The 25157-nt window shown below is 70.7% G+C and overlaps 2 protein-coding genes across 6 annotated transcripts; both read left to right on the plus strand.

The window, feature by feature from the left end:
* Positions 1 to 628: 628 nt before the first annotated feature.
* PALM (paralemmin) lies at positions 629 to 16554 on the plus strand. Of its 4 annotated transcripts, none has more exons than XM_051842298.2 (9): positions 629 to 864; positions 8246 to 8297; positions 8542 to 8622; positions 8703 to 8833; positions 9325 to 9475; positions 9638 to 9659; positions 10839 to 10898; positions 12745 to 12876; positions 14979 to 16554. In XM_051842298.2, the coding sequence occupies exons 1-9, from the start codon at positions 860 to 862 to the stop codon at positions 15497 to 15499; spliced, it is 1155 nt and encodes a 384-aa protein (XP_051698258.1). In that variant the 5' UTR covers positions 629 to 859; the 3' UTR covers positions 15500 to 16554. The 4 variants fall into 4 exon arrangements, with proteins under 4 accessions (XP_051698258.1, XP_051698259.1, XP_051698260.1 ...); XM_051842297.2 differs by having other exon boundaries at positions 642 to 864; positions 10836 to 10898; XM_051842299.2 differs by lacking the exon at positions 12745 to 12876 and having other exon boundaries at positions 640 to 864; positions 10836 to 10898.
* Positions 16555 to 16686: 132 nt separating this feature from the next.
* Positions 16687 to 24920, plus strand: MISP (mitotic spindle positioning). 2 transcript variants are annotated; one of them, XM_051842306.2, is made up of 5 exons: positions 16687 to 16841; positions 20337 to 21971; positions 22146 to 22270; positions 22688 to 22726; positions 23041 to 24920. In XM_051842306.2, the coding sequence occupies exons 2-5, from the start codon at positions 20366 to 20368 to the stop codon at positions 23128 to 23130; spliced, it is 1860 nt and encodes a 619-aa protein (XP_051698266.1). In that variant the 5' UTR covers positions 16687 to 16841; positions 20337 to 20365; the 3' UTR covers positions 23131 to 24920. The 2 variants fall into 2 exon arrangements, with proteins under 2 accessions (XP_051698266.1, XP_051698267.1); XM_051842307.2 differs by lacking the exon at positions 16687 to 16841 and adding an exon at positions 17517 to 17671.
* The last annotated feature ends 237 nt before the right edge of the window (positions 24921 to 25157 follow it).

Raw genomic sequence — 25157 nt, forward strand, 5'->3', positions numbered from 1 at the left:
CACCCCAGTCCCCAGCGTGTTCAGTAGATATGGGAAGAGGGGACCCGCGCCCTCCACCCCTTGCTCAGGCCCGCACCAGCGGGAGCACCCCGGGAGCAGCCCAGGTCCAATCCCCGGGCCGGCCCCCAGCTCAGCCCCGCCTCCCGGCCCTGCACCTGCGGGGACCCTCCACCTGGCCGCACAAGTGGCTACTCCCAGACCTCTTCCGGATGTGGGGGCAGCTCCTCGGGGTGACCCCTCACCCTCTTCGCAAGACCCCGTCCGCGCCTGGCGCGCAGGGGAGGCCCCGCTCAGGCTGCTCCCGGGCAGGGACGGGACTTTGGTCACAGCCTGTTCGCAGGCCAGCGCCCGAGGCCCGGGCTATCTCGGGGTGCCTTGGCGCCCGCTGCTCTGACCCGGTCGCCTCTTGCGGGCGCGCGGTGCTGGGGGGGCTGAGGGGCGGGGCCGGGGCGCGGGGCCGGAGGCGCCGCGGGGTGGAGGTAGGCACTGATGGAGGCGCTGCGGGGCCGGCGGCGCTGCGGGGCGGGTGCGCGCTGGTGGAGGCCGCGCCGAAGCGCAGGCGGCCGGCAGGAGGCGCAGCACAGCCTCGCGGCGCAGGGAGGCGGGGAGGGGAGGGGAGGGGAGGGGACCGCAGCGGCGACGCGCGCGCCGAGCCCACCCTCCGCGCCTGCCGCCGCCCGGACAATAAACAGCCGCGCGCGGGGCGATGCCCGAGTCGGTGCCGCCGCCCCCGCGCCGCGCAGCCCCGGCCGTCAGGCCCTAGCCCGCGGGCCGCGCCCGCCGCCGCCCCCCGCCCGCGCGCCCGCCCGGCGCCCGCCCCCGCCCGGCCTCCAGGACCCACCCGGACCTCGGCGGGGACATGGAGTGAGTAGGCGCGCGCGGCCGGGGCCGGGGAAGCCGGGGCCACGGGCGGCCCGGGCGCCCAGGGAGGGCGTCCGAGCCCCGGCGGGAGGGGGCGGAGAGCGGCGCCGGCTCCCAGGGCCGCTGGGGAGGAATCGGGCCGGGCCGGGCCGCGCCGCGCGCGCCGGGAGACTGCTCTTCCCCGGCCCCGGCGATGCTGGGGCGGATGGGGGCTGTCGCCGGGCGCTGGGGAGCTGGAGGCCCGCGCTACCTGCGGAGCCGGAGCCGCGGCCCCGTGCCGCCTGTGGGTGGTCCCTGGGAGTCCGAAGGACCCCTCCCCAAATTGCGCTGGTCTGGTCTGGGGCTCTCCCGCCCCTCCCCCGCCACACCCGGACGTGCGCCAGGGACAGGCCTCCCTCCGCCCTGCGCTGCCCCTCCAGGGCCACCCAGGTGTCCAGAGGTGTCCAGAGCCCGGTGCTGGGGCCCAGGGGGGGCGGCCAGCCCGAGCTGCGGCGGGGGTGAGAGGTCTCCGGAGGGTGAGGAGGGGGCGCCAGATCTTCTCCATTGGCGGAGGTGCGTCTGGGCCCCGCCGGGGACAGGGTCTGCGCGTTGGGGCGCCAAAGCTGTCCCGGCTGGGACCCTGCTCCCTCTCCTGCCCAGCGGTGGGCGCGGGTCTGTCTGTGTGGAATCTGTGCACCGGTCTTGTACACAGCAGGTGCCAAAGGAGTGCGCGTGGTCTTTCCCGGCATTTGGTCCTCTCCTCGCATGCCCCTCACTCCCACAGGTGGGCGTCGGAGGCCCTGGGGCTGTGTTTGCATGGCCAGGGGTCAGGAGGCGCCTGGGGTCAGCCGCCTGCCCCGCTCGTGGTAGGGCCAGCAGCCGCCCCGCTGAGGGCCCCTGGCCCTGCCCGCAGTGGAGGTGCAGCCAGTCCTGCCGGCTCCCCCTGCCCTCCCCACTGGGTGTGTGCCCTGGCCCGCAGCTTCCCCCAGGGATTCACCCGTGACCGCCACACCCTCGGCTGGGTGGGGGCCGCCTGCCTCGCTCGCTGGGAAAACCAGACACCCGCATCCTCTGCCTTTGGGAACGCAGACAAAGGCCTGGCCGGCTCTCCACCCCGCCCCGGGAGCCCAGCCAGGGGCTCGGGGAGCCACAGCCCAGACTTGCCTGTGCCAGGTCCCCCACCCCATGAGTCCTCTCCTGTGGCCCCCCCCCAGGGGGGCCTGGGCCAGGTGTGGCCCTGAGGAGGGGGCTGCTCAGGGGAGCTTCTGGCCGGGCTGTGCTGTCTCCTTCCTGCCACCTTGTCCTCTGGCCCAGAGGACAGCTGCTGCCCAGGGCGCCGTGGTCACAGGGGCAGGGCTCCCGTGGGGCAGCTGGGGCTCCCATGGGTGCCCTTGCTTTGGGTGCAGGCGGACACTTGGCTTTCCTGGCTGCTGCCCGGTTCCTGGGCGGGTCCTCCCTCGGTGAGGGGCTGTGCAGGCTTCAGGCTGGGGGCGGCAGCCCCTTCCCCTCTAACGGCCCCTGGGGATTCCTCGTGCAAATCGCCAGGAGCTGTCAGAGTGCACGGTGCCCTGCGGGGAAGTTTGCAATTGGGAGAAAATTGACAGGCGTTAACTTGAGGCTTCTCTTCGGTGGATTCAAGGGTCTGATGGGAAGCACAGTGGCTTCTGGGTGGGGTGGCTGGGGGAGAGGCTTCCTGGGAAGTTGAAGACCTGCGCTCTGGGGCAGGGTCCAGCAGGCCAGCTCAGGGCTCCGGCCAGGCCAGGAGCAGCAAGGCTGGAACCGGGAGGGAGGAGGGAGGTGCGCACCAGCCTGCGCCTGTGCCTGCGCCTGCACCGCGGCCTCTGGGGGCCGTCCTGGTGCACCTGCTCACCCCCGACGAGAGGCAGAGCCGGCAGGGTCCCCTGGCAACTGGAGTGGGCCTCGGGCTTTTCCCTGTTCTGCCTCCATGATCCTGCGGCAGCCGCTTCTGGCTTTCTTAGTCTTGGTAACAACCTAACGTGTCCTGCTACAATGCAAGGTGCCGCCCGCTGACACTGGGGCCACTGTGGCCCCGGGGCAGGGGAGTGTGATCGGCCAGCACCACTGCCTCCCCAGCGCTGTCCCGGGTGCCCTCTGACCCCCACAGTAACACTCTGATGGGGGGAGATGGGGGCAAGGAGTGGGCAGGGGCCCAGCTCGCTGGTGGAGGCCGCTCGGCTCAGCGCGTGGGCTGCCCTGGGGGTCCTGTGTCCTGAGGCTGTGGTCCGAGGGTCCCAGCATCAGCTTTGCAGCGTGGTTGTCTCCTGGCCCTGCCCAGAGGCTTTGCCTGCTGCTGTGGGTAGGGTGAGGCTAGGAGGGGAGCCCTGACCTTCGGAGACCCTGGGCACATCTCTCCTGTGATCCTTGCTTTTCTCCACGTCCGGCCAGTGGGGACAGGACAGCCCCTTCCTGGGGAGGGGCAGGTGCTTAACAGACGAGCCCCACCCCAGCCAGGTGTGTCCGCAGCCTGGCAGGTTCCCGGGGAGGGTCTTCGAGCTGTGGGGAAGTCTCCTAGTTGCTCCATCGTGGGCCTGTTCTGAGAAGCGTGTGTCAGGGTGTGCCCAGGCAGGCAGAGGGCACATGCTCGGGGTGGGAGGTGCTGCAGGAGGAGCCTCTGGCTTACGCTCTGGGGCCTGGGTGTCCCAGGACGGACCCTGCCCCAGACAAAGGCTCTGGCAGCAGAGGGGCCAGGCAGGGGAATCAGTCTGGGCTCTACCTGGACGGGGCATCCGGGGCAGCTCAGGGCGGTCTCAGAGACAGGGAGGACCCAGGGCCTGGCGGTGGTCAGAGAGCTGGCCTGAGCCCTGGGTGCAGGGCGGGGTAGACACAGCCACCGTGGGAGTGAGACGGCCGGGAGGCGTGCCTGACTCCTGCCCAGGCCAGCGTGGTCGACCCACTTTTATTTTTTAAAGACTTTATCTATTTATTTATTTGAGAGGTAGAGTTACAAGGAGAAGGAGAGATTTTTCCATCCGCTGGTTCACTCCCCAGATGGCCACAATGGCCAGAGCTGGGCCAGACCAAAGCCAGGAGCCAGGAGCTTCTTCTGGGCCTCCCACGTGGGTGCAGGGGCCCAAGAAGGACTCGAGCCATCTTCCACTGCCTTACCAGGTGCATTAGCGGGGAGCTGGGTTGGAAGTGGAGCAGCCGGGACTTGAACCGGCGCCCACAGGGGATGCTGCTGCCGCAGATGGCAGCTGCACCCGCTGCGCCACGGCGCTGGCCCCTCGCAGGCTGTTTTAGTCGTGGGCACACCCGGGGGCTGGCGCTTCCCTCGTGAGTGGGAGGGGCCCAGGCCCTGCTGCAGGTGACCGGGAGGGAGCCGGCGAGGCTGTGACAGAAGCAGCGTGGGCGCGGTGAGGAGGGGAGGCAGTGGGCGGCGTGAACAGCGCTGCTGTCTGCCCAGGATTCGTGACGTTTGGTGTGGAAGGATTCTGGAGCTTCGAGCTTAGAAATCAGCCGAAAACTAGGATGTTCGTTCATTAGCCCGTTTGTCCAGACACACACAGCTCGGGCACCTGTGATCCAGAACTGACAGGCTCCCAGGTCCACAGCTTGTGTGACGGCAGCCACGCGTGTGGCCTGGGGGCCCGCTCCCACGACCCTCGCCACGGACGCGGGGAGGTCTCAGCACGCCCGCTGGGCGGAGGCACCCGCTGGGGCTTCACGGGTGCTTACGGAGCACCTGGTGTGCACCAAAGCCACAGACAAGCAGGGAGGCTGGAAACAGTGGGGGTGTCGGGTGGTGAGGGTGGGTGCGTGGGACCGGGAGGGGCCGGAGGAGGTCCCGTGGAGAGCACCAGGGCTGGGGTGGCCTCCTGCAGGCCCCACTGCCCTCCCGCCTGAGGGGCCAGGGCAGGGTCCACTCCCCCTCCCCCTCCACAGGTTAATAGGCAACAGGTTTGCTCCCTGGGGCCCCTGGCCTGCCCTGGCCTCCAGGCCAAGGGGGTGAGGCTTGTCTGCCTGGAACCTTCTGGAATTCCTGGTGGCCCCAAGTGCCCACCTCCACCTGTGTGGGTGCTGGTCCTGCGGGGCCGATGCGGGGTGGGGGGGGCTCCGAGCAGGGACCCGGTGGGTGGAGGCGCCCCCGGTGGGGGCGGAGTTGCTGGGCTGCCAGCCCCCGCGTGACTTCCGCAGCCCACGGCCAGGGCCGCGGTCAGCGTCAGCTGTTTGCTTTCAGCCCGCAGCTGGAATGTTCTCTGCCAGCTGCCAGTGCGACCCCCGCCCCGCCCGCTGAGTGGCCTGCGAGGCCAAGGGAGGCGTAACGCCCCCAGCCCCCTGCCCATGGCCCCCTGCCCTGCTGGGTGCCCCGGGTCGTGCTGGGGGAGACCCCGCGGAGGCAGGTGTGGCGGGCGCACCGTAAGTTCTGCATTTTTCGTCTTTCTCCAGGCGCGCTCGCTCCGGCGCCCGGGCGGTCCCGACCCTCCGGGCTGGCAGCTCCGAGCACGCGAGCACGCGTGCTCCGGCCGAGGCGGGGCGGGTGGGGGCGGGCGGTGCTTGCTGCGGGCCCCACCCCCGCGCCAGGCCTCCCGGTTGCCATGGGGACTGCGCGGTTGCCAGGGCGACCGCCTCCCGCGGGCCGCCATCCGTCACTCGCGCGGCAGCGGCGGCGCCCCCAGGCCTGGGCGGGTGCGTGGGGCGGGGGCGCGCGCCTCCTCGGAGGCCGCCTCGGGGAGGGATGGACACTGTCCCGCCTGACCTTCCCTGTCCGGGCCCAATCAGGACACTGCGGGCCTTGTCTCCAGCCTGGCGGGCCGGCCGCACAGCCGTTCCTGTGCGCGCCCGAATTGCCACTGTCCGCCGGGGAGGGGACAGAGCCCTGGCGCTGCCCAGTGTGGCCTGGGGACCCCGGAGCTGCAAGAGGACGGGGCGCGGCGGTTCCAGGCTGACCCTGCCGCCGGGCGCTGCCCTGTCTGGACCCCGGCCACAGTGGCTGGGCCGGGCCCTGCCCACCTCAGCGGTCTCTGTTGGGGAGGGGGCGCCAAGCCAGGGAAGTTTTATTTTTGTATTTGTGTCTTTTTAAGCGGCTGCACTACTTAAGTTTGTTGTTGGGGCAGCGCTGTGGCGAAGCAGGTAAAACCTCTGCCTGCAGCGCTGACATCACAAATGGGTGGGGGTTCAAGTCCTGGCTGCTCCACTTCCCGTCCAGCTCCCTGCTAGTGCCCTTGGGAAGGCAGAGGAAGACGGCCCAAGTGCCTGGGCCCCTGCACCTGCGTGGGAGTCCCAGGAGAAGCTGCTGGCTCCTGGCCACAGCCTGGCCCAGCCCTGGCTGCTGTGGCCATCTGGGGAGTGAAGCACAGATAGAAGACACCCCCCCTCTCGGACTTTATATTAAATAAATCTTTTTTAAAAAAAGATTTATCATTTATTTTAAAGGCAGAGTTACAGAGAGGCAGAGAGAGAGAGAGAGAGAGGTCTTCCATCCGCTGGGTCACTCCACAGATGGCCACAACGGCCGGAGCTGAGCCGATCCGAAGCCAGGAGCCAGGAGCTCCATCCGGGTCTCCCACGCGGGTGCAGGGCCCAAGGACTGGGGCCATCGTCCACTGCTCTCCCAGGCCACAGCAGAGAGCCGGATCGGAAGCGGAGCAGCCGGGTCTCAAACCGGCGCCCACATGGGATGCTTCAGGCCAGGGCGTTAACCCACTGCGCCACAGCGCCAGCCCCTCAAGTAAATGCATCTTAAGAAGTTTGTATGTATTTCTGAGAGACGGAGACCAACAGGGAGACTCTCCCATCGCCGGCTCACTCCCCAGATGCCCACGACAGCAGGGGCTGGGCCAGCGGACCCTGGAGCCAGGAGCTCTGGCCGGGGCTCCCTCGGGGGCGCTGGGGCCCAGGCACCGGAGCCGGACAGGGAGCGGCGCTGGGATTCAGAGATGGGATTTCGGGCGCGGAGATGGAGGATGTGGGCGTCGTGGGGGGGGTCTGTGTGGTTGTGCCCACCCCTAACCCTGAGGGGGGTGGAGACCTGGGCCTGGGCAGGAGGGCGGGGCCTGAGGTCAGGACCCAGCTGACCAGGCCGAGGAGGGGTCTCCGGCCAGCACGCTGCCTCCTGGCCCTGGGAGCTGCACTGGGGGCAGACTGAGCTCCTGGGGGCACTGGGGGGCTGGGGGTCCCCAAGAAGGCAGGAGCCAGGAGGGGCTGCACTGAGTGGCCTCAGGAACCTTGGCGAGACTGGAACCCAAACCCCACGGGGGAGGCAGAGCTGGCGTGGTGAGGCTCTGGGCCCCAGTACCCCCAAACCTCTGTGGGCAGCGAGGGGAGGTCTCGGTCCACCCTGTGTGTGAGGGGACCCCAAGGCCCTGGTGTGAGAATGGGGCGCTGGGCGTGATTCCAGTCCCAAGAAGATGCAGGGGGGCCGGCGCCGCAGCTCACTAGGCTAATCCTCCGCCTGCGGCGCTGGCACACCGGGACCTAGTCCCGGTCGGGGCGCTGGATTCTGTCCTGGTTGCCCCTCTTCCAGGCCAGCTCTCTGCTGTGGCCCGGGAGTGCAGTGGAGGATGGCCCAAGTGCTTGGGCCCTGCACCCCATGGGAGACCAGGAGGAGCACCTGGCTCCTGCCATCGGATCAGCACGCCAGCCGCGGCGGCCATTGGAGGGTGAACCAACGGCAAAAGGAAGACCTTTCTCTCTGTCTCTCTCTCTCACTGTCCACTCTGCCTGTCAAAAAATAAAAATAAAAAAAAAAATAGAAGATGCAGGGCAGGGGGAGGGGCGGGGTCCCCTGCTGTGCTGCCCAGAGTGCCCCCCCCCGCCCTGGAGTTTGGTCAGACGCTGGGAGGAGCCCCCTGGAGCTCAGGACCCCCCATCCGTGTCCCTGCCGCCAGCCGTTGTCCCCCAGACCTAGCCCCGCCCAACCAGGGCCTGCTCCCCCACCCCGTGCCGACCTTGCTGCCCACACAGTGCCGCCCTGCTCCCTGGGGAGGGTGAGTGCCTGCGGCCCCCTCTGCCCCGAGGTGGGAGAGGACGTGGGGGGTGGGAGGGCTCTGCACCTGCTCCCCAGCAGAGCGGTGCATCCCGGGCCAGCGCCGTGTGGGGAGCAGACTGGGCGGGGCTGTGTGTCAGGGACCTCCTGCTGTCCCCTCCCCTGCCCTTCAGGTGTGCCTGGCCGCCTGCTGTGTGCATTCCTGGGGGCGACACTGGGGGCCCCCCGGGACCCTGGCTCCACAGCGTTGGGCTCTGCCTCCCTGGGGGAGGCCAGGGGGTGGGACGTGGGGTTGCTCCTGGGCTCAGTGGGGCTGGGCGGGGAGGTCAGGGGTCAGCGCTTCCTCCCTGCTGAGCTCCTGGGGAGGAGGACGGCCGGGGTGGGGGCACTCAGGGCACAGGGGCCGCGCCCCCCAGGAAGCGGGGTGGGGGCGCCCAGCCGGCCTCATCTTGTTCCCAGGGTCCTGGTGGCAGGCACCACGTCCCAGCACGAGAGGCTGCAGGCCATCGCGGTGAGTCCCGCCCTCCGGTCCAGGGACAGTGGGGGTGGGGGCCAGCAGAGACCCCTCCGCACCTCCCCGGCCCGTCGCTGGAGAACCCCAGGCAGGCGGCGGCTCCGAGGTCGCTGATGCCCGTCTCTGGGGCCCTCCGCTTTTTCTGGCTGAGTGTGTCTGGAGGGGCCCCTGGCCGCGTGGGTTCCAGGGCCCGAAGGCCGGGTCTCCCGGCGCTGACCCGGCTGTGCCGCCCGCCCGGCAGGAGAAGCGGAAGCGGCAGGAGGAGATCGAGGCCCGGCGCCGGCAGCTGGAGGAGGACCGCCGGCAGCTGCAGCACCTGAAGGTGTGGGCGGGGCAGGGGCGACCGCGGCCGCGACCCCGACCTTGACCCCTGGGCCGCACTGACCGGCGCCTCTCCCCCAGTCCAAGGCGCTGCGGGAGCGCTGGTTGCTGGAGGGGACGCCACCCTCGGCCTCGGCCGGGGATGAGGACATGCGGAGGCAGATGGAGGCGGACCAGCACAAGGCGCAGCGGCTGGAGGTGTCCATCTGCAGGTGGGAGGGCCCGGGCCCCAGGGCGGCGTCGCGGGAGGAGCCTTCCCACGGAGCACCGGGAGCCCTGTGGGCAGCCCCCCCACGCTGGGGCCACTGCAGCCGGGGGCGGGGAGGGGCCGCGGCCTGCGCTGGTCAGGGGAGGGCCCCGAGGGGGACCACGCCCGCCCAGGCCTGGCGCACTGGGCTTCACAGGGAGGGGGGCGCCCCCTGGGCTTTCCCGGATGGCAGGCCCAGCTGCGTCCAGCCCAGCGGGCAGCCTGCGAGGACACCTCGGGCGGGGCCTTTCCTGCCTCTCCTGCCCCCAGGCCCACTTTCCCAGCTTCCTGGGGAGATCACATTTCCGGTCAAAGGGAGCGGGCGGGGGCAGGCGGCTGTGCCAGGAACCCCGGGTGGACGCGGGAGCGGGCCTCAGCCTCCCCAGGGTGTGGGGGCCGGCACCCAGCAGAGGGCCCCCCCCGAGGCCCGGGGGCCTCACGCCTGCCCCTCCCCAGGCTGGAGAAGGAGATCGAGGCGCTGGAGAATGGAGACGCAGCCCCCGGCCCCCCCAGGGAGAGCTCAGCAGCCCCCAGCCCCGCCCGGGCCCCGGCCCCCAGCCCGGCTAAGGAGCCGCCCGAGGCGGAGGTGGTGTTGAATTCACGGCAGGTATGGGGCTTCCAGGAAAGGCGGGTGCGGGCCCATGGGGGAGACGGCGCACGCACAGCCGGGCGCGCCGGGCTGGACTCCGGGTCACCCGGACCCCCATGGGGAGGGGGAGGGACATGCCGGACCCGGCAGCCTCTCACCTCTCCCTCTTCTCTCTTGCAGACCCCGCTGGGCACGCCCAAAGGTAGGGCTTCGGGAAGGGCCGGTGGGGCCCTGGCGCCCTCTGGTGGCCAGAGAGGGGATGGCGGGGCCCCTCATTTCCAAGGAGGCTGGCTAGCGCTCGGCCTGTCCACGCGTGTGCACCTGTCCGTGGGTGCCGCGTCTCTGAGATGAGGCAGACAAAGGCCTTCGAGCCGGGTCTGTGGGGAGGAGAAGTTGCGTTTCCCGCGGAGAACAGAGGAGTGGGCCTAAATGGGGGGGCCCCAGGCGAGATGGAGCTGGGGGGAGCTGGGGGGACAGTGTGCTCAGCTCGGACGCCCGGCCCTGGCGACCAGGTGGGAAGTGGGGAGACCAGGTGGGAAGTGGGGAGGATAAATAAGCCTCGGCCGGCGTCTGCCTTAGCGCCTGGGTGGGACCCCCCCGCTTCCCACGTCCGGCCCTGGGTGCGAATCCCGACTCCGGCTCCCAGCCCGGCCGTTGGGGGCGTGCGGGGAGTGAGCCCCCCGTGGGAGCTCAATTTGTCAGAGGGGGGCCCTGCCGGGCCTGGCGTGGCAGGCGTGGGGGCGCCCTCGCCCTGAGCGGCCGAGCCCTGGCCTGATTCGCGGCGCTAACTCTTCCCAAGGGGAGCGTCTCCTCGTCTTGCCTACCGCGGAATTAAACAGTAATAATTAAAAAAATCCACGCAGGCTCGCAGGGATTTGGAGAAAATTGTGCTGGGAAATGAGAGGCAGGGGCCGGGGCTCTGCTGAGGGGGTCAGCGGGCGTGGGGGGCCCGAGTGCCCTGTCCCTGGGGGGTCTGAGTACCCCGGGTGGGGCCCCGAGTGCCCCTGGGGGGTCTGAATGTCCATGGGGGCCCCGGGGGCCCCTGGGGGGTCTGAGTGTCCACGGGGGGTCTGAGTGTCCATGGGGGATCTGAGTGTCCCGGGGGGGTCTGAGTGTCCCTGGGCAGGGGCCCAAGTGTCCCTGGGGGATCTGAGTGTCTGTGGGGGCATCTGAGTGCCCCTGGGGGGTCTGAATGTCCATGGGGGCCCCGAGTGCCCCTGGGGGGTCCGAGTGCCCCTGGGGGGTCCGAGTGCCCCTGGGGGGTCCGAGTGTCCATGGGGGGTCCGAGTGTCCCCAGGGGGTTCCAGTGTCTGTGGGGGCAAGGAAGGGCACTCCGGGGTCCCCTGTTCTGAGTGACCTCTGACCTCACCGCCCCCAGCAGAGCAGCGCCTCTCCTGCACGCCGGTGAGGACGGCCGATGGCTCCACCATGATGAAGGCAGGTGAGTCGGCCCCAGTCCCACCCACGTGTCCCGCCGCCCACAGCCCAGGGCTGTGTCTTGGTCCTGGGGGCCACGGGACGGGGCTGGGCAGCGGCTGTGACCTCACATGGCTTCCACCTTCTTCCCCGCCACTCCCGCGCCTGGCCACAGGGGTCCCGCTGCTCCCAGCCTCTAGACGGGGGTGCACAAGGCTGCCGGGGCCCTGCGAGGGTCGTGGGCGTGCGTGCGTGCGTACGTGGGGGCGGGCCGCACTGCTTGGAGTGAGACCCGCTCAGGCCAGGCGCCCAGCTGTCCCATCAGGCTCTGTGGAGGGGCGTCGGGCTGTCATCCATCCACTCACTCACCCGTCACGTGCTTGCGAGCGCCCACCAGCTGCAGGTGCGGGGGTCGCAGCCCCGGGAGCTGCTGTTCTGGGGGTGGCGCCGGGCGCCAGCCTGCAGGCGCTACAGCCAGGGCGTGGCTGGCGCTGGAGCCGGGCAGTGTGGGAGGAACAGCCGGGGGTCCTGGGCTGGTGCAGGGTGGGCCGGAGGCGCAAGCCAGGGCCAGCGGCGGCCAGATGGGGCCGCCAGAGTCGTGCCCGCGGGCGCCCTCTGCTGGCTGCGATCAGAACTGGGACCACCAGAATCAGTGCCCGCGGGCGCCCTCTGCTGGCTGCGATCAGAGCTGGGGCCGCCATAGTCGTGCCCCCGGGCGCCCTCTGGCGGCTGGGATCAGAAATTGGACCCGGATTCTGTGCCCGCGGGCGCCCTCTGGCGGCTGCGATCAGAATGGACCACCAGAGTTGGTGCCCACAGGCGCCCTCTGGCGGCTGGGATCAGAAATGGGACCACCGGATTCCGTGCCCACAGGCACCTTCTGCAGGCTGCGATCAGAACTGGGATCGCCAGAGTTGGTGCCCACGGGCGCCCTCTGCCAGCTGGGATCAGAACTGGGACCACCAGAGTCTGTGCTCACGGGCGCCCTCCGCTGGCTGCTATCAGAACTGGGGCCGCCAGAGTCTGTGCCCGCGGGCGCCCTCTGCCGGCTGCGATCAGAACTGGGACCACCAGATTCTGTGCCCGCAGGCGCCCTCTGCCAGCTGCGATCAGAACTGGGATCGCCAGAGTCGGTGCCCACGGGCACCCTCTGCCGGCTGAACTGGAGCAGTTCCCTGGGCTCAGAAGGGAGAGCCCACCGGGTCTGCAGATGGTGTGATGTGGCCAGGTGGCCAGTGGCTGGGGTGGGAAGGTGGAGGAGCAGACCTGGAGTGGGATCTTGGTGTGGTCAGTGTGGGGCTCCGGAGGGGGGCACAGAGAGGGGTGGCCAGGGAGAGGTCTGCACGCCCAGTGGTGTCCTCAGCACCTGCTGGAGGTAGGAGCCAGGAGTGCGGGGGAGTCTGGAGCCAGGCTGGGCAGGGAGAACCCGGTACCATGGGGCTGAGGGGCAGTGAGAGGACACAGGCGGCCGCGCCTCCTCGTGGAGTTGTGGTCAGCACCAGGGCGGTGGCTGCCGGCATGCGGTCTCTGTTGTTTGGGAGATGGTGCCAAGGGGCAGTGACCGTCGTCCGTCTCAGGAGGGAGCTGCTGTCCCCGTTCGGATCTGGGCAGCTGGGGCGGCCCGGAGGTCGGAGCTCGGCTGCGGCCCTCGGGGCTTGCGCCGGGCGCCCGTGGGGCCCATGTGGAGACAGGGGACGTGCGAGGAGCTGGAGGGGAGGCCTCGCTGGCCTCGGCGCTGGGGAGCTGGACGGTGCTGAGCGGGGCCCCCGCCGCTGCTTGGCTGTGCTGCTGGCTGCTCCCTGCTTGGCCGCGGGCTGGCGGGGGGCACGGGGGCGGGCGGCCGCCGCGTAACCCGGTGCCTCTCGTGCCAGCCATGTACTCGGTTGAGATCACGGTGGAGAAGGACAAGGTGACGGGGGAGACCAGGGTGCTGTCCAGCTCCACCCTGCCCCCTCGGGGGCCGCTCCCCCAGGGCATCAAAGTCTACGAGGACGAGACCAAAGGTACGAGCCCCAGTCCCGGCCCCCGCCCGTGGTCTGCGGGGAGCTGCCCTCTGCGCCAGGGAATTCGTCCATGTAGCGGCTTTTGAGAGGAGGCTGCAGGAGACGTGGGAGACGAGGCCCGAGCGGGTCTCACGGGGTGCGACGCTTGGGTGCAGGGGACGAGGTGCTGGGGCGGGGAGGAGCTGGGGGGTCTGGAGGCGCAGCAGGGGTGGCGTGAGGTGGGCGGAGCCGGCTTCGCAGCTGAGAGCCGGTGTAAGCGCTCCCTCTGGTGGCCGGCATGAGAAGACGCCGTGGGCGGACAAGGGCGGCTTTGGGCAGAAGCCCCAGGGTCAACCTCTTTTCCCCTTATTTTAAGATTTATTTATTTGAAAATCAGAGAGAGAGAGAGAGACAGAGAGCTTCCATCTGCTGGTTCATCTCCCAGATGCCACGGCAGCCAGGGCTGGGCCAGGCTGAAGCCAGGAGCCAGGGGCTCCATCCGGGTCTCCCCATGGGTGCAGGGGCCCAGGACTTGGGCATCGTCCACTGCTTTCCCAGGCCACAGCAGGGAGCTGGGTTGGAAGTGGAGCAGCCGGGACTCGAACCCGCGCCCACGTGGGAGGCCGCCACTGCAGGCGGCTTTAACCTGTCACACCGCAGCACCAGACCCCCCCCCCCCCATGAAATGCACTCCTTTGAAGAGTACAGTCCACTGGGCTTTGATACGTTCACGATGTCCCAAGCATTCCTCATCTCTATCCAGTCCACCACCCCAAAGGACGCCCTGCCCCTGCCCCAGCCCTGCCGGCCGCTGCTGTCCCCGTGGAGCCCCTGTCCCGAACGTTTCCCGTGGGTGGAGCCCACGCGTGTGGCCTCTGTGTCAGCGTCTCCGTGGGTGTGGCGGTGCCAGAGCCCGGCCTCTGCTCGCGGCTGCTCCCCGTGACGTGGCCGTGTGTGCACACACAGCTGCAGGGCCGGGGCTGTTCCTCTTCACCTGGGCACACACCTGGGCACACACTGGGCGTGGGAAGGGTGAGGGTCCGGGCTACACCCCCTGCTGCGTCACTTACTCCGCTGGCCATGGGGGGTGGCGTCGTCCCATGGGGTTTTGCTCCCCGAACCTCACGTTTTTAGGGGGCTCCCCCCGGTGCCCTCTCTCCAGGACAGGACCCTCCCCTTGGCCGCTCCGCCCCGCTGGCCTGACTGGACTGTGGTTGCTTAGCAACGGAAGGCAATCTGAGGCTCGGATTCCGAAGCTGGGCCAGCGGCCAGGGGGAAACGCTGCCTGACTCCGTGTGACCCAGGCACGCCCGCCACTCCCCAGGGGTGGGGCTGACAGTGGCCAGGGACAGGCAGCCTGACCGTTGCTCCCGAGGAGCCGTGTCCTCCTCTCTCTCCCGGAGGGTGCGGGCTGTGGCCGAGGGCGGACCTGGGAGAGCGCTGGGGTCACGGGTCACGGGCATCAGGGCGCCCGGGCTGCGGGGAGGGCGAGCCCCTCCCTGATCCTCGACCACGGCCCCCATTCCTCAAAGTTCAAAACACTCTATTTGAAAGACGCCTTGGCCTAGGTGCTAGTTGACCCCAGTGAAACACAGAGCAGTAAAATCTCACCTGGGTGCAGCCAAGGCAGGGCTCAGAGGCGCGCGGATAGCCTCGGGCACAGACGGGGAAAACGAGATGAGTGGGGCTTCGGGAGCAGCCGGGGGGTCCGGTCCCTGCAGCCCCTGCCCTCCGTTGCCCGCGAGGGGACAGGGCTGCATGGCACGCCCTGGCCAGCTGTGGGACCCCGCCGGCCCCTCCTCTGAGTGTCTGTTCTCGCTCCCTGTGCCGTGGACAAGCACGGGGAGGAACAGGCCCGTCCACAGGGGCCCTGTGCAAGGCAGTGGGTCGGGACACTGGGGCCCCCATGTCCACCCCGCCCATCCTCTGCGTTCGGCTGTCGCCCCGCCACACCAATGTGGGGAGTGGCTGTCACTCAAGCTGAGGTCGCAGCCCCCCCCAGCAGCTGTCACTCAAGCTGAGGTCGCAGCCCCCCCCAGCAGCTGTCACTCAAGCTGAGGTCGCAGCCCCCCCCCAGCAGCTGTCACTCAAGCTCTCGCACTCTCCCCCCCCCCCCTGTGCAGTGGTCCACGCTGTGGATGGCACCGCTGAGAACGGGATCCACCCACTGAGCTCCTCCGAGGTGGACGAACTCATCCACAAAGCAGACGAGGCCGCGCTGAGCGAGGCGGGGTCCGTGGCGGGGGCCGCAGAGACCCGGGGGGCCACAGAGGAGGCGGCGCAGAGCACGCCGTCCCGGCGGGAGATCACCGGGGTGCAGGCGCAGCCAGGCGAGGCCACGTCCGGCCCTCCGGGCGCCCAGCCCGGCCAGGAACCCCCGGTCACCATGATCTTCATGGGCTACCAGAACGTGGAGGACGAGGCTGAGACCAAGAAGGTGCTGGGGTTGCAAGACAGCATCACCGCCGAGCTGGTGGTCATCGGCGACGCCGCTGAGCCCGCTCCGCCCAACGGCAGCGCTGCGGAGCCGCCGGCCGCCGCCGGCCCCGGCGAGGAGAGCCAGGCGGCGCCCGAGACCCCCGCCAGCGACCCCCAGGACCTCGACATGAAGAAGCAGCGATGCAGATGCTGCTCCATCATGTAAGCCGCCCGGCCCGGCCCCCGGCCCCGGCCCCCGCCCTCCCACCCAGACCCCACCAGCCCGGCCCGCCCGGCCCCTGCCCCTCGCGGGGGAGGGGGCAGGGGCCCCGCCCGTCACACCTGACACGCGCCCCAACCACTGCCCCGTGCACCTGCACCTGGGAGGAGGCGGGACAGGCCCGCCCTGGCGGCTTCACAGACGTGGCTCCCCACCGGGTCCCCCACCTGTGCCTTTCTGCCACCCCTGAGCGGTCTGGGGGCTCCCCAGCAGAGGCACTGGCCCCCCAACCCAGGGCATTGGGGTGAGGCCGTGGCTCTTCGGTGGCTCTGGGTCTTGGAATGCAGGGTGGACCCTGGTGGACACCCCCAGCCTGCTGGGCCCCCCCACTCTCTCTGGGCCTGGCCAGTGCACAGTGGGGCTGAGGGCATGGGGGAGCCCCCCAGAGGGTCTGCAGCCCCCAGGCTGCCTTCCAGATGGGCAGGCCCCTGCACAAGGCAGGGACCACGCAAGCTCCCGCCCCATGGGACCGCCCCTCCCTCCTGGTGCTAATTTGGAGACCCCGGGGGGGCTGCGCTGGTCATTCCTTCATTGCTTGGACCAGGGTCCTGGGCCCCACCCTGGGCCGTGCTGGGCTTAGAGTTTCTGGGCCGTGGGGGGGAGGGACCCACTCGCCCCCGCCCCTCCCCGCCCCTCCCTGGGGGCCGCGGCAGACACTCAGCTGTGCACAGCCACACCCGTCCTCAGAGGCACATTCATGGCCCTGCTCACCCCCTTATGCAGGCTGGCTGTGGACCACCAGGCCCCGGGCGCCGCCCACAGCCTGGGCAGGGCCTCGGTCCCAGGCTCAGCTGTGCTCCTCGGAGGCTGGGAGGAGGGGCCCTGTCTGGGGTGGCCCGGGGGGAGGCCGTGGGCCCCCACCTCTTGCTCCCAAGCCCGCCCCGGGCCCCTCGAGCCCTGAGCCCGCCCTGCAGCGCCCTTGCGACCCCTTCTGCTTTGATGTGTGCGAGGCCCTGCTGTTCGTGACTTCCCAGAGACGCGAATAAACAGCGTGAACAGCCCTGGCTCCTGGCTTCTTGGGTCTCGGCGGGCTGGGGTGGGGCGGGGCGGGGCGCCGGCCGCCGGGGTGGGGCCTGCGGGGGCGCCGGCCGCTGGGGGTGGGGCCTGCGGGGCGCCGGCCGCCGGGGGTGGGGCCTGCGGGGTTGGCCATAAAACGGAGGCAGCAAGAGGCCCAGGCCAGGGACGTCCTCCTGCCTGCCGCCGCTCAGCTCCGGAGCCCACCCGGCCGCTGTGGGCAGTAGGTGCTGCAGCCCCACCCACACCTGTGCCTCGGACAGCACCTGGGCAGGTAAGGCCTGGAGCCGGGGGGCAGGGTGCTGCCCCTGCCTGGGCCCGGGCTCGGTTCTCGTGCCCTGGGGAAGAGGGTCCCTGTGGTGCCCCACATGTGCTGTGGGGGGCGGGGGGCTCAGGGGAGGGGGCAGCCCACCCCCACCCCAGGCGGTGCCCCTGGTGAGCTGGGTGTCGTGTCCCCATCTGTGGAATGAGCACCCTGAGCCCTGAGCCCTGGCCCGGGAGGAAGGACGTGGGGACCTAGGCCCACCGCAGACGTCCGGGGTCCCACGCCCATAGCCCCCGGTGCTCGGACGGAGCCTCTGGCCTGGGCCCTCCAAGCCCCCGTCCTGGCCGCCCACTGCGGGCAGAAGAGACGGGTTCAGAGGGGCAGGGTGGGGCCGGGTCTTTCGGGTCTCTCTGGTGCCATCCAGCCCCTCAAGGGCGCGCCTGCCGTGGCTCTCGGGGAGGTCAGCGGGATTCGAACCCGGGCCCGGCAGAACCCCCACCCAGTGGGGCATGCGGATTACTCAAGGAGGCCACCGGGGGCTGCGGCAGAGGGGGGCGGGGCTCGGGAGGCCTGTGGCCGGACTGGGCATCCTCTCCGGGAAGCGCGGGGGGAGGGGCAGCGCTGGAGCTTGGGGCAGCCACAGTGGGCACGGCGCCCGCCCTCTGCCCGGCCGGGTATCGCCTTTCCCCCTCCTCTGGACTTTGTCTCCTGCGCCCGGGCGGGGCTGGAGGGGCACACCTGCTCCCAGGTGGGGCCTCTGCCCTGGCAACCAGGCCCACAGGGCGGAGCTGGAGGCCTCAGCGGCCACGGGCAGGGCTGCAGAGAGGCCGGAGCCCACGGTAAGGCTGGGAGCGCCTGGGGGCCGGGCCGGGGGTCCCGCCTGGGGTCGGATCTGGGTGTTTGCGCCATGGGGCTGTAGGAGAGCCCCGTGCCCACCCTGTGCCCCTCTGAACATAGCTGGGGCCTTGGACTTGGGAGCCTAGGGGCCTGTGCCCCCAAGGGCCCTTGTCCCAGGCTCTGGGCCCCCAAGTCCCCAAACCCTACCCGCAAGGGAGGGGCCTGATGGGCGTCCCACAGCCAGAGGCCCCAGGGGTCCCCACCGGCTCTGGGAATTCGGGGTGGGAGAGAAACCGCGCTCTGGGAGGCTTTGGGCTGTGAACCCCCCCCTGGGGCCCCCGCGGCTGTCTTGGGGAATCAGGAGGGAGGCCTGGGGTCTGGGGTGTGCGAGGTTAGGGCGGGGGTGCAGGGGGCTTAGCCAGGAGCACCTCCCTGCTGCCTGCCCCAGCCCAGGGCCCTCCAGGGAGCCCCCGCCCGGCGGGCAGGCAGGGAGCCAGGCAGGGTGAGGCGGGCACAGGCGTGCGAGCCAGGGCCATAAACCCGGTTTCAGTCTGGTATCTCTGGGATGCGGGGTGGGGCCGCAGGGCAACCTGGGTGCTTCCCAGGAGGGAACTGAGAACCTGGGGCCGCGCCAAGGCCGTGTGACCCCCGGGGGGCTGCTCCCCGCCAGGTGGCCCGGGTGGGGACGCCGAGGCGGAGGGGTGTGTGCGGGTCACAGGCAGGTGGGCCACCTCGCCCTTGACCGCACCAGCGGGCCTGGGTGAATCACCCGGTGGAAGAGGAAGCCCCAAGGGTGGGCGGGGCAGGGAGGGGCCCTGTCCCCAGTGAATTCCAGCTCCTTCGTAAATCCTCTGGGCAAACTCCCTCCAGCTCCGCGCGGCTGCCTCATGGGTGGCGGGGGGGGGGGGGGGGGGAGTCCAGAGCGGCAGGGAGGGGCCCAGCCTCCCCCATCCCAGAGCTCACCGGGCAGAGTCCTGTTAGCTTAGCAGGTCCTGGTTAAGCACCTGCTGTATGCCGGGCTGGGGGTAGGGGTGCTCATCTGGAGCCTTGGGAAGAGGGGGTCCCAGAGAGCTGGCCCGTGCCGTGGTAGCCGGGCTGGGGCTGGGGGCTGCGTGTCCAGGGCCCCCAGACCGGGTCCAAGGCCGAGCTGGTCTGGGATTTGTCACCCAGCTGCTTGCTCTCGGTCTATTTACTTCCAGGACTATTCCATTTATTTAACAGGCAGAGAGAGGGAGAGGGAGCAACAGACACACAAGTTCCGTCCGCTGGGTCACGCCCCAGATGCCTGCGACAGCCAGGGCTGGGCCAGGCCGAAGCTGCAAGCCCCGAGCTCCAGCCGGGGCTCACAGGCACTTGGGCCGTCACCGCTGCTCCCGGCCGGCAGCAGGGAGCTGGACGGGACGGGGACGTGCGGGGCCCGCCACAGGCAGCGCGCCCAGTGCCAGTCCCCAGGGCCGCCTGCCCTCGTGTGTGACACCTTGCTCGTCCAGGAGGCTGCAGGCCACGGGCACCGTGTGGGTTCCATTGCTCCAGGCAGGGCCCCCCGGGGCCCAGGGAGAGGCTACGTTGTCCTTGTGGGCGCTCCTGGGGAAAAGCAGCAGGACCCCCAAAGCTCTGGGAGCCAGCGGCATCGAGCGCTGTCCCCCAGTGTCCACTGTGCGTCATCGAGACCAGACGCTCCTGGGCAGGCGCGCCCCGGGGGCCTCATGGAGGAGGCATCTCCTGGGCTCCACAAACAAAGCCGGGGTGGGGGCAGAATGTGGAGTGTGAGGGTCTGGTGGGGGCGTAACGCACCCTGGAGCCGCAGCAGGTGTGGGACCTACCGCCTGGGAGAGGGCAGGGACAAAGCCCAGCAGGACAAGGTTCGAGGCATTCCCCAGCCCATCCTGGCTTTCTGGGACGGGACGTTGGGCCAGGGTGGTGCAGGGCGTAGGTCAGGGTATGGGAGCCTGAAGCAGGCGTCCCCACCAGGGCCACCACCCCTGAATGCCAGGTGACCAGACGGCAGGGCAGGCAGCTGTGTGCCTGGGGAGGTGGGCGGGGGTCCCGGGCTGGGGCAGGCAGCTGTGTGCCTGGGGAGGTGGGCGGGGTCCCAGGCTGGGGCAGGCAGCTGTGTGCCTGGGGAGGTGGGTGGGGCCCCGGGCTGGGGCAGGCAGCTGTGTGCCTGGGGAGGTGGGCGGGGGTCCGGGGCTGGGGCAGGCAGCTGTGTGTCTGGGGAGGTGGGCGGGGCCCCGGGCTGGGGGTGTGCGAGGGCGTGGCTCCACACGGCAGGTGACGGGGTCTGGAGCGGGAATTTGCTGGGCCGAAGGTGTCAGCCACAGATGAGGCAAGCTGCCGGGCTGTTGGCGGGACTCCTGGGGACTCAGGTGCGGTTGGATCCAAGAGCTGAGCTGGGGTCAGCGTCGGGCTTACCCTAAAGCCGCTGCACCCCTGGGGGACCAGGCACAGCCCTCAGCGAGTCCCCGCCTCCAGCATCGGCATCGCAAGGTCCCAGAGTTCATGTTATTGGCCAGTCTGGGTCACTCATGTGTCCATGAACCAATCACAGAGGCCGCAGCAGGTGGAATGCTCTGATTGGCCAGTCTGGGCCATTTGGCCACCCCTAAGCCAATCACAGGAGCCACTTGGCTGAGGGCTCTGACCTGGGCGTGGTTTCCTTCCCCCTAGGGAAGCAGAGGTCTCCATCCCCTGGGAAGATGGCGGGGGCCAGGATGGACAGCGTGACCAGACACCCCATCTTCGGCATCCCCCGCGTCACGGGCCTGGCTCTGGACGAGGGTGCCAGCTACACCATCCAGCTGGTGGACGTGGGGCCCGAGGCCAGCGGCTGGAGCCAGGGTGAGCCACAGGCGTGGCCTAGGGACCACCAGGCCCAGCTGCAAGACACGGGCAGCAGAGGGGCGTCCTATGGCCTGCGGGCCTTCCCCGGCCAGCCTTCCCCACGGCCCCTCTATCTGGAGGAGGAGGAAGAGGAGGAGGAGCTGCGGGCCTACTACCTGGAGGCCAGGGGTGCCCGGCCCAGGCAGCTTCGGGACTTGGAGCAGGAGCGCTGGGCGGTGGTCCAGGACCAGGCGGTCAGAAGGAGCGGCACAGTGGCCACACTCCAAGGCACCCCGGACCACGGGGACCCCAGGCCCCCCGGCCGGCCTCCGACAGCACAGCAGGAGGACAGCTCCGTGGACAGGGAGCAGATCGACTTCCTGGCAGCCAGAGAGCAGTTCCTGAGCCTGGAGCAGGCCAACGCGGGGGTCCCGCGGACCCCCCTGCCCAGGGTCAGCACGGCCCCCAAGGCCCTGAATGGGCCCCTCCTGGCCAACGGGTATGTCCCTGGCCAGCCCCTCGCCAAGGAGGTGGTCCGAGAAGACCAGAGCATCCGTGGTTTGTCCAGCGGACCCCGGGCCCAAGGCACCGCCGGCGCCGGCCCGGGGTCCCTGGCGGAGTCCTCGGAGCCTCCCAAGGAGACGCCCATTGAGCGGGAGATCCGCCTGGCACAGGAGCGGGAGGCGGCCCTGCGCGCACAGAGGGGGCTGCAGCCGGCGGGGGGCCCGCAGGAGCTGGTGCAGGTCCCCTCCCGCCCACTGCTGACCAGCGTGAGCCTGAGCGAGGCCCCGCGGCGGGACCGGCGGCGCCCCTCGCTCTACGTCCAGCGGGACCTGGTGCAGGAGACGCAGCGCGAGGAGGATCACCGGCGCCAGGGCCGGCAGGCCGGCCGGGCGGCCACCCCGGACGAGCGGGGCGCGGACCACCGGGCCGGCCTGCGGCGGGTCCTCAGCTCGGATGCCATCCTCAGCCCCACCCCGGACGCCCGCGCGGCGGACCCCCCGCCGGAGGTGCGGAGGGTGAACCGCATCCCGCCCGACGCCTACCAGCCCTACCTGAACTCCGGGGGCCCCCCGCTGGAGTTTTCCGCCTTCGGGGTGCCGCGCAAGCCTGCCGGCCGCTCCTCGCAGGAGACCAAGGTTGTGGCCCCAACCATGACGCCGCCGGGCCCCGGGGCGCAGCGCACGGAACCGCCCGGACAACCCGGGCCCGCCGTGCGCTCCGAGTACTTCCTCCTGCGTCCGCTGCGGTTCCGGGCGCCCGAGGAGCCCCTGGCGTGGGGCCGGGAGGCCGAGACGCCCCCGGCCTGGCGGCTGCAGCGGTCCCAGTCGTCGGAGCTGCTGGAGCGTGAGGTGGAGCGCGTCCTGCGCCGCGAGCGGGAGGTGGAGCAGGAGCGGGACAGGGCGCGCGCCGCCGCTGGCCGCTCCCCGCCGGCGGACGAGCGCCGGGGCCCAGGCTCCAGGAGCTCCTCCTGGGCGTCCGGTGAGGAGGGGGAGCGGGTGGGCGGCCGCTCGGGCTCTGTCCGCTGGGGAGGCTCGGCGTCTGCAGCCTGTGCCCTTGGCCCTGGTCAGCCTCGCTGCCAGCCTCGGGCCGCCTGGCTCCCTGGCACCTTCCGCCCTGGCTGAGGCCCCCTCCTGCCCCTGCCCCGCCCCCCAGGCATCACCGGGAGCTACTCAGTGTCCGAGTCGCCCACAGTCTCCCCCGTCCACCTGCACTCGGACCTGGTGTGGACGGCCGAGGCGCCCGGGGACCAGGCTCCTCGGCAGAGAAGGAAGGAGTGGGTGAGTCCAGCCAGGCCCACTGGGAGCCATGTCCGCCCGCGGCCCCATCGGTGCAGAATATGGCCCCCTGGGCGGGGTCAAAGGCTAAAGGGCAGGAGGCAGTCCATCCCCATCACCGCATGTCTGTGCCTGTAGCCCCTCGGCGGTCACTCGTGCCCGTGGCCGTGCTGCCCAGAAACCCCACGCCAGCGACCAGCCACAGGCCACGCTGCTCCCTGGTAGGGTGTAGGGGCCTCTCCCGCCAGCGCCCGGGCATGGGGAGAGAGCAGCCACCACCTGCCAGCATGGCAGTGGTCCTGAGTCCAGGACCCCCGCACTCCGGGCAGAGCGCCCTGGGCAGGGGGCGTGGCCACTGCTGCCCCGCCCAGTGACAGAGCCGACTGCGGGCCTGGGGCTGACCTCTGTGCTTCTCCCCAGTACGCAGGCATCAACCCTTCAGACGGCATCAACTCCGAGGTAAGCGTGCTCTGGCCAGTGCGCAAGTCCCTCCCTCCCCACCCGAGGCGGCAGGGCCGGGCCGCCCAGCCACGGAGTCCCTGGGTGGATTCTGCCGCGATCTGCTTGTGATGCCTGCCACGGCCACCGGCCACAGCTGGGGGTGCATAGGGGGTCCGTGGCCATCCCTGGGCTTGGGGATGAGGCCACGGCCCAGCCTAGGTCTGCAGCTTCCTTGCCCACACTCCCAGGAGTCAGGGGTCCCCTACGGAGGGCGGGAGGGTCCGGCTTCCCCCTGTTCCAGTCCGCTGGGCACTGAGCCTCCTCTTGTGCAGGTGCTGGGAGCCACGCGGGTGACCCGCCACAAGAACGCCCTGGCGGAGCGCTGGGAAGCCGGCATCTACGCCAGCGGGGACGAGGACTGAGCCTGGCCCGCCCCGCCCCGGGACGGCCCACCCTGGGAGTCAGCCCCGCCCCCCAGTACTGCCCACCCTGGGAGTCAGCCCCGCCCCAGGACTGCCCACCTGGGAGCCAGCCCCGCCCCAGGACTGCCCCCCTGGGAGTCAGCCCCACCCCAGGACTGCCCCCCTGGGAGTCAGCCCCGCCCCCAGGACTGCCCCCTGGGAGTCAGCCCCGCCCCAGGACTGCCCCCCTGGGAGTCTGCCCCACCCCCAGGACTGCCCACCCTGGGAGCCAGCCCCACCCCCAGGACTGCCCACCCTGGGGGTCAGTCCCACCCCAGGACTGCCCACCTGGGGGTCAGCCCCGCTCCCAGGACTGCCCACCTGGGAGTCAGCCCCGCCCCAGGACTGTCCACCTGGGAGCCAGCCCCCCCCCAGGACTGCCCACCTGGGAGTCAGCCCCGCCCCAGGACTGCCCACCTGGGAGTCAGCCCCACCCCCAGGACTGCCCACCCTGGGAGTCAGCCCCGCCCCGGGACTGCCCACCTGGGAGCCAGCCCCACCCCGGGACTGCCCACTGGGAGTCAGCCCCACCCCAGGACTGCCCACTGGGAGTCAGCCCTGCCCCCCGGACTGCCCACCTGGGAGTCAGCCCTGCCCCCCGGACTGCCCACCTGGGAGCCAGCCCCGCCCCGGGACTGCCCACCTGGGAGCCAGCCCCACCCCAGGACTGCCCCCCTGAGAGTCAGCCCCACCCCAGGACTGCCCACTGGGAGTCAGCCCTGCCCCCCGGACTGCCCACCTGGGAATCTGCCCCACCCCCAGGACTGCCCACCCTGGGAGCCAGCCCCACCCCCAGGACTGCCCACCCTGGGATTCAGCCCCGCCCCCCGGACTGCCCACCTGGGGATCAGCCCCGCCCCAGGACTGCCCACCTAGGAGTCAGCCCCGCCCCAGGACTGTCCACCTGGGAGCCAGCCCCCCCCCCAGGACTGCCCACCTGGGAGTCAGCCCCGCCCCAGGACTGCCCACCTGGGAGTCAGCCCCACCCCCAGGACTGCCCACCCTGGGAGTCAGCCCCGCCCCGGGACTGCCCACCTGGGAGCCAGCCCCACCCCAGGACTGCCCACTGGGAGTCAGCCCCGCCCCCAGATGGCCCCCCTAGGAGCCAGCCCCACCCCAGGACTGCCCACTGGGAGTCAGCCCTGCCCCCCGGACTGCCCACCTGGGAGTCAGCCCTGCCCCCCGGACTGCCCACCTGGGAGTCAGCCCCACCCCAGGACTGCCCACTGGGAGTCAGCCCCGCCCCCAGATGGCCCCCCTAGGAGCCAGCCCCACCCCAGGACTGCCCACTGGGAGTCAGGGGCTGTTCACTCCTCGCGCTGTGCTCTGGGCCCTGGCCCCGGCGGGTGTGGCGTGGGCTGCGGTGGAGGGTCTGTCCCACTTATTTCCCAGGGGATTCTGCTGCTTTGGGGTCTGCAGGTGCTGGTGGTTCCAGGACTCTGCCAAACTCTCTGGGGTCCTTGTTCCTGCCAGTCTGAGGGTGGAGTCACAGTTCCAGAGAGCTTGGGGGGGCTGCAGGTTGTGGGGGGAACACTCACTCCCACTCTGACAGTCTGTGGGGGGAGACTGGCACCCCAAGCCTGCCGGGGGGGGCAGTGCTGCCCCCACGCCCCTTCCACAGGGCACCCAGAGCCTGGCATGGAGGAAGCCCCCTGGCCTGACAGAAGAAGGTCAGCTTGGGGCTGAAGGGGGCTCCTGTCCACCCCACACTGCCGGTGCACCTGCACCAAGAAATAAACTGGGAACCGCCAGCCCCGCCTCCTGTGCCTCCACCATCCGCCTGGCCCGTGTTTCTGGGTGACTTCAGGCCCCATCCCACTGGGCTGTGCGCCCCAAGTCGGGCTGAGGCCCCCACTGGGCGTTCCCGGCCTGCGCACACAGCAAGTGCTCGGCTGATGCCTGCCTGGGGGCTGAAAGGGCGCGAGGCCCTCAGGGGCTCCCCGACTCCCACCCCCGCCTGTCCACTGTTGAGCCCCCCCACGGAGTGG

Source organism: Oryctolagus cuniculus, chromosome 16, assembly GCF_964237555.1.
Source record: "Oryctolagus cuniculus chromosome 16, mOryCun1.1, whole genome shotgun sequence".
In the NCBI taxonomy this organism is placed as follows: domain Eukaryota; kingdom Metazoa; phylum Chordata; class Mammalia; order Lagomorpha; family Leporidae; genus Oryctolagus; species Oryctolagus cuniculus.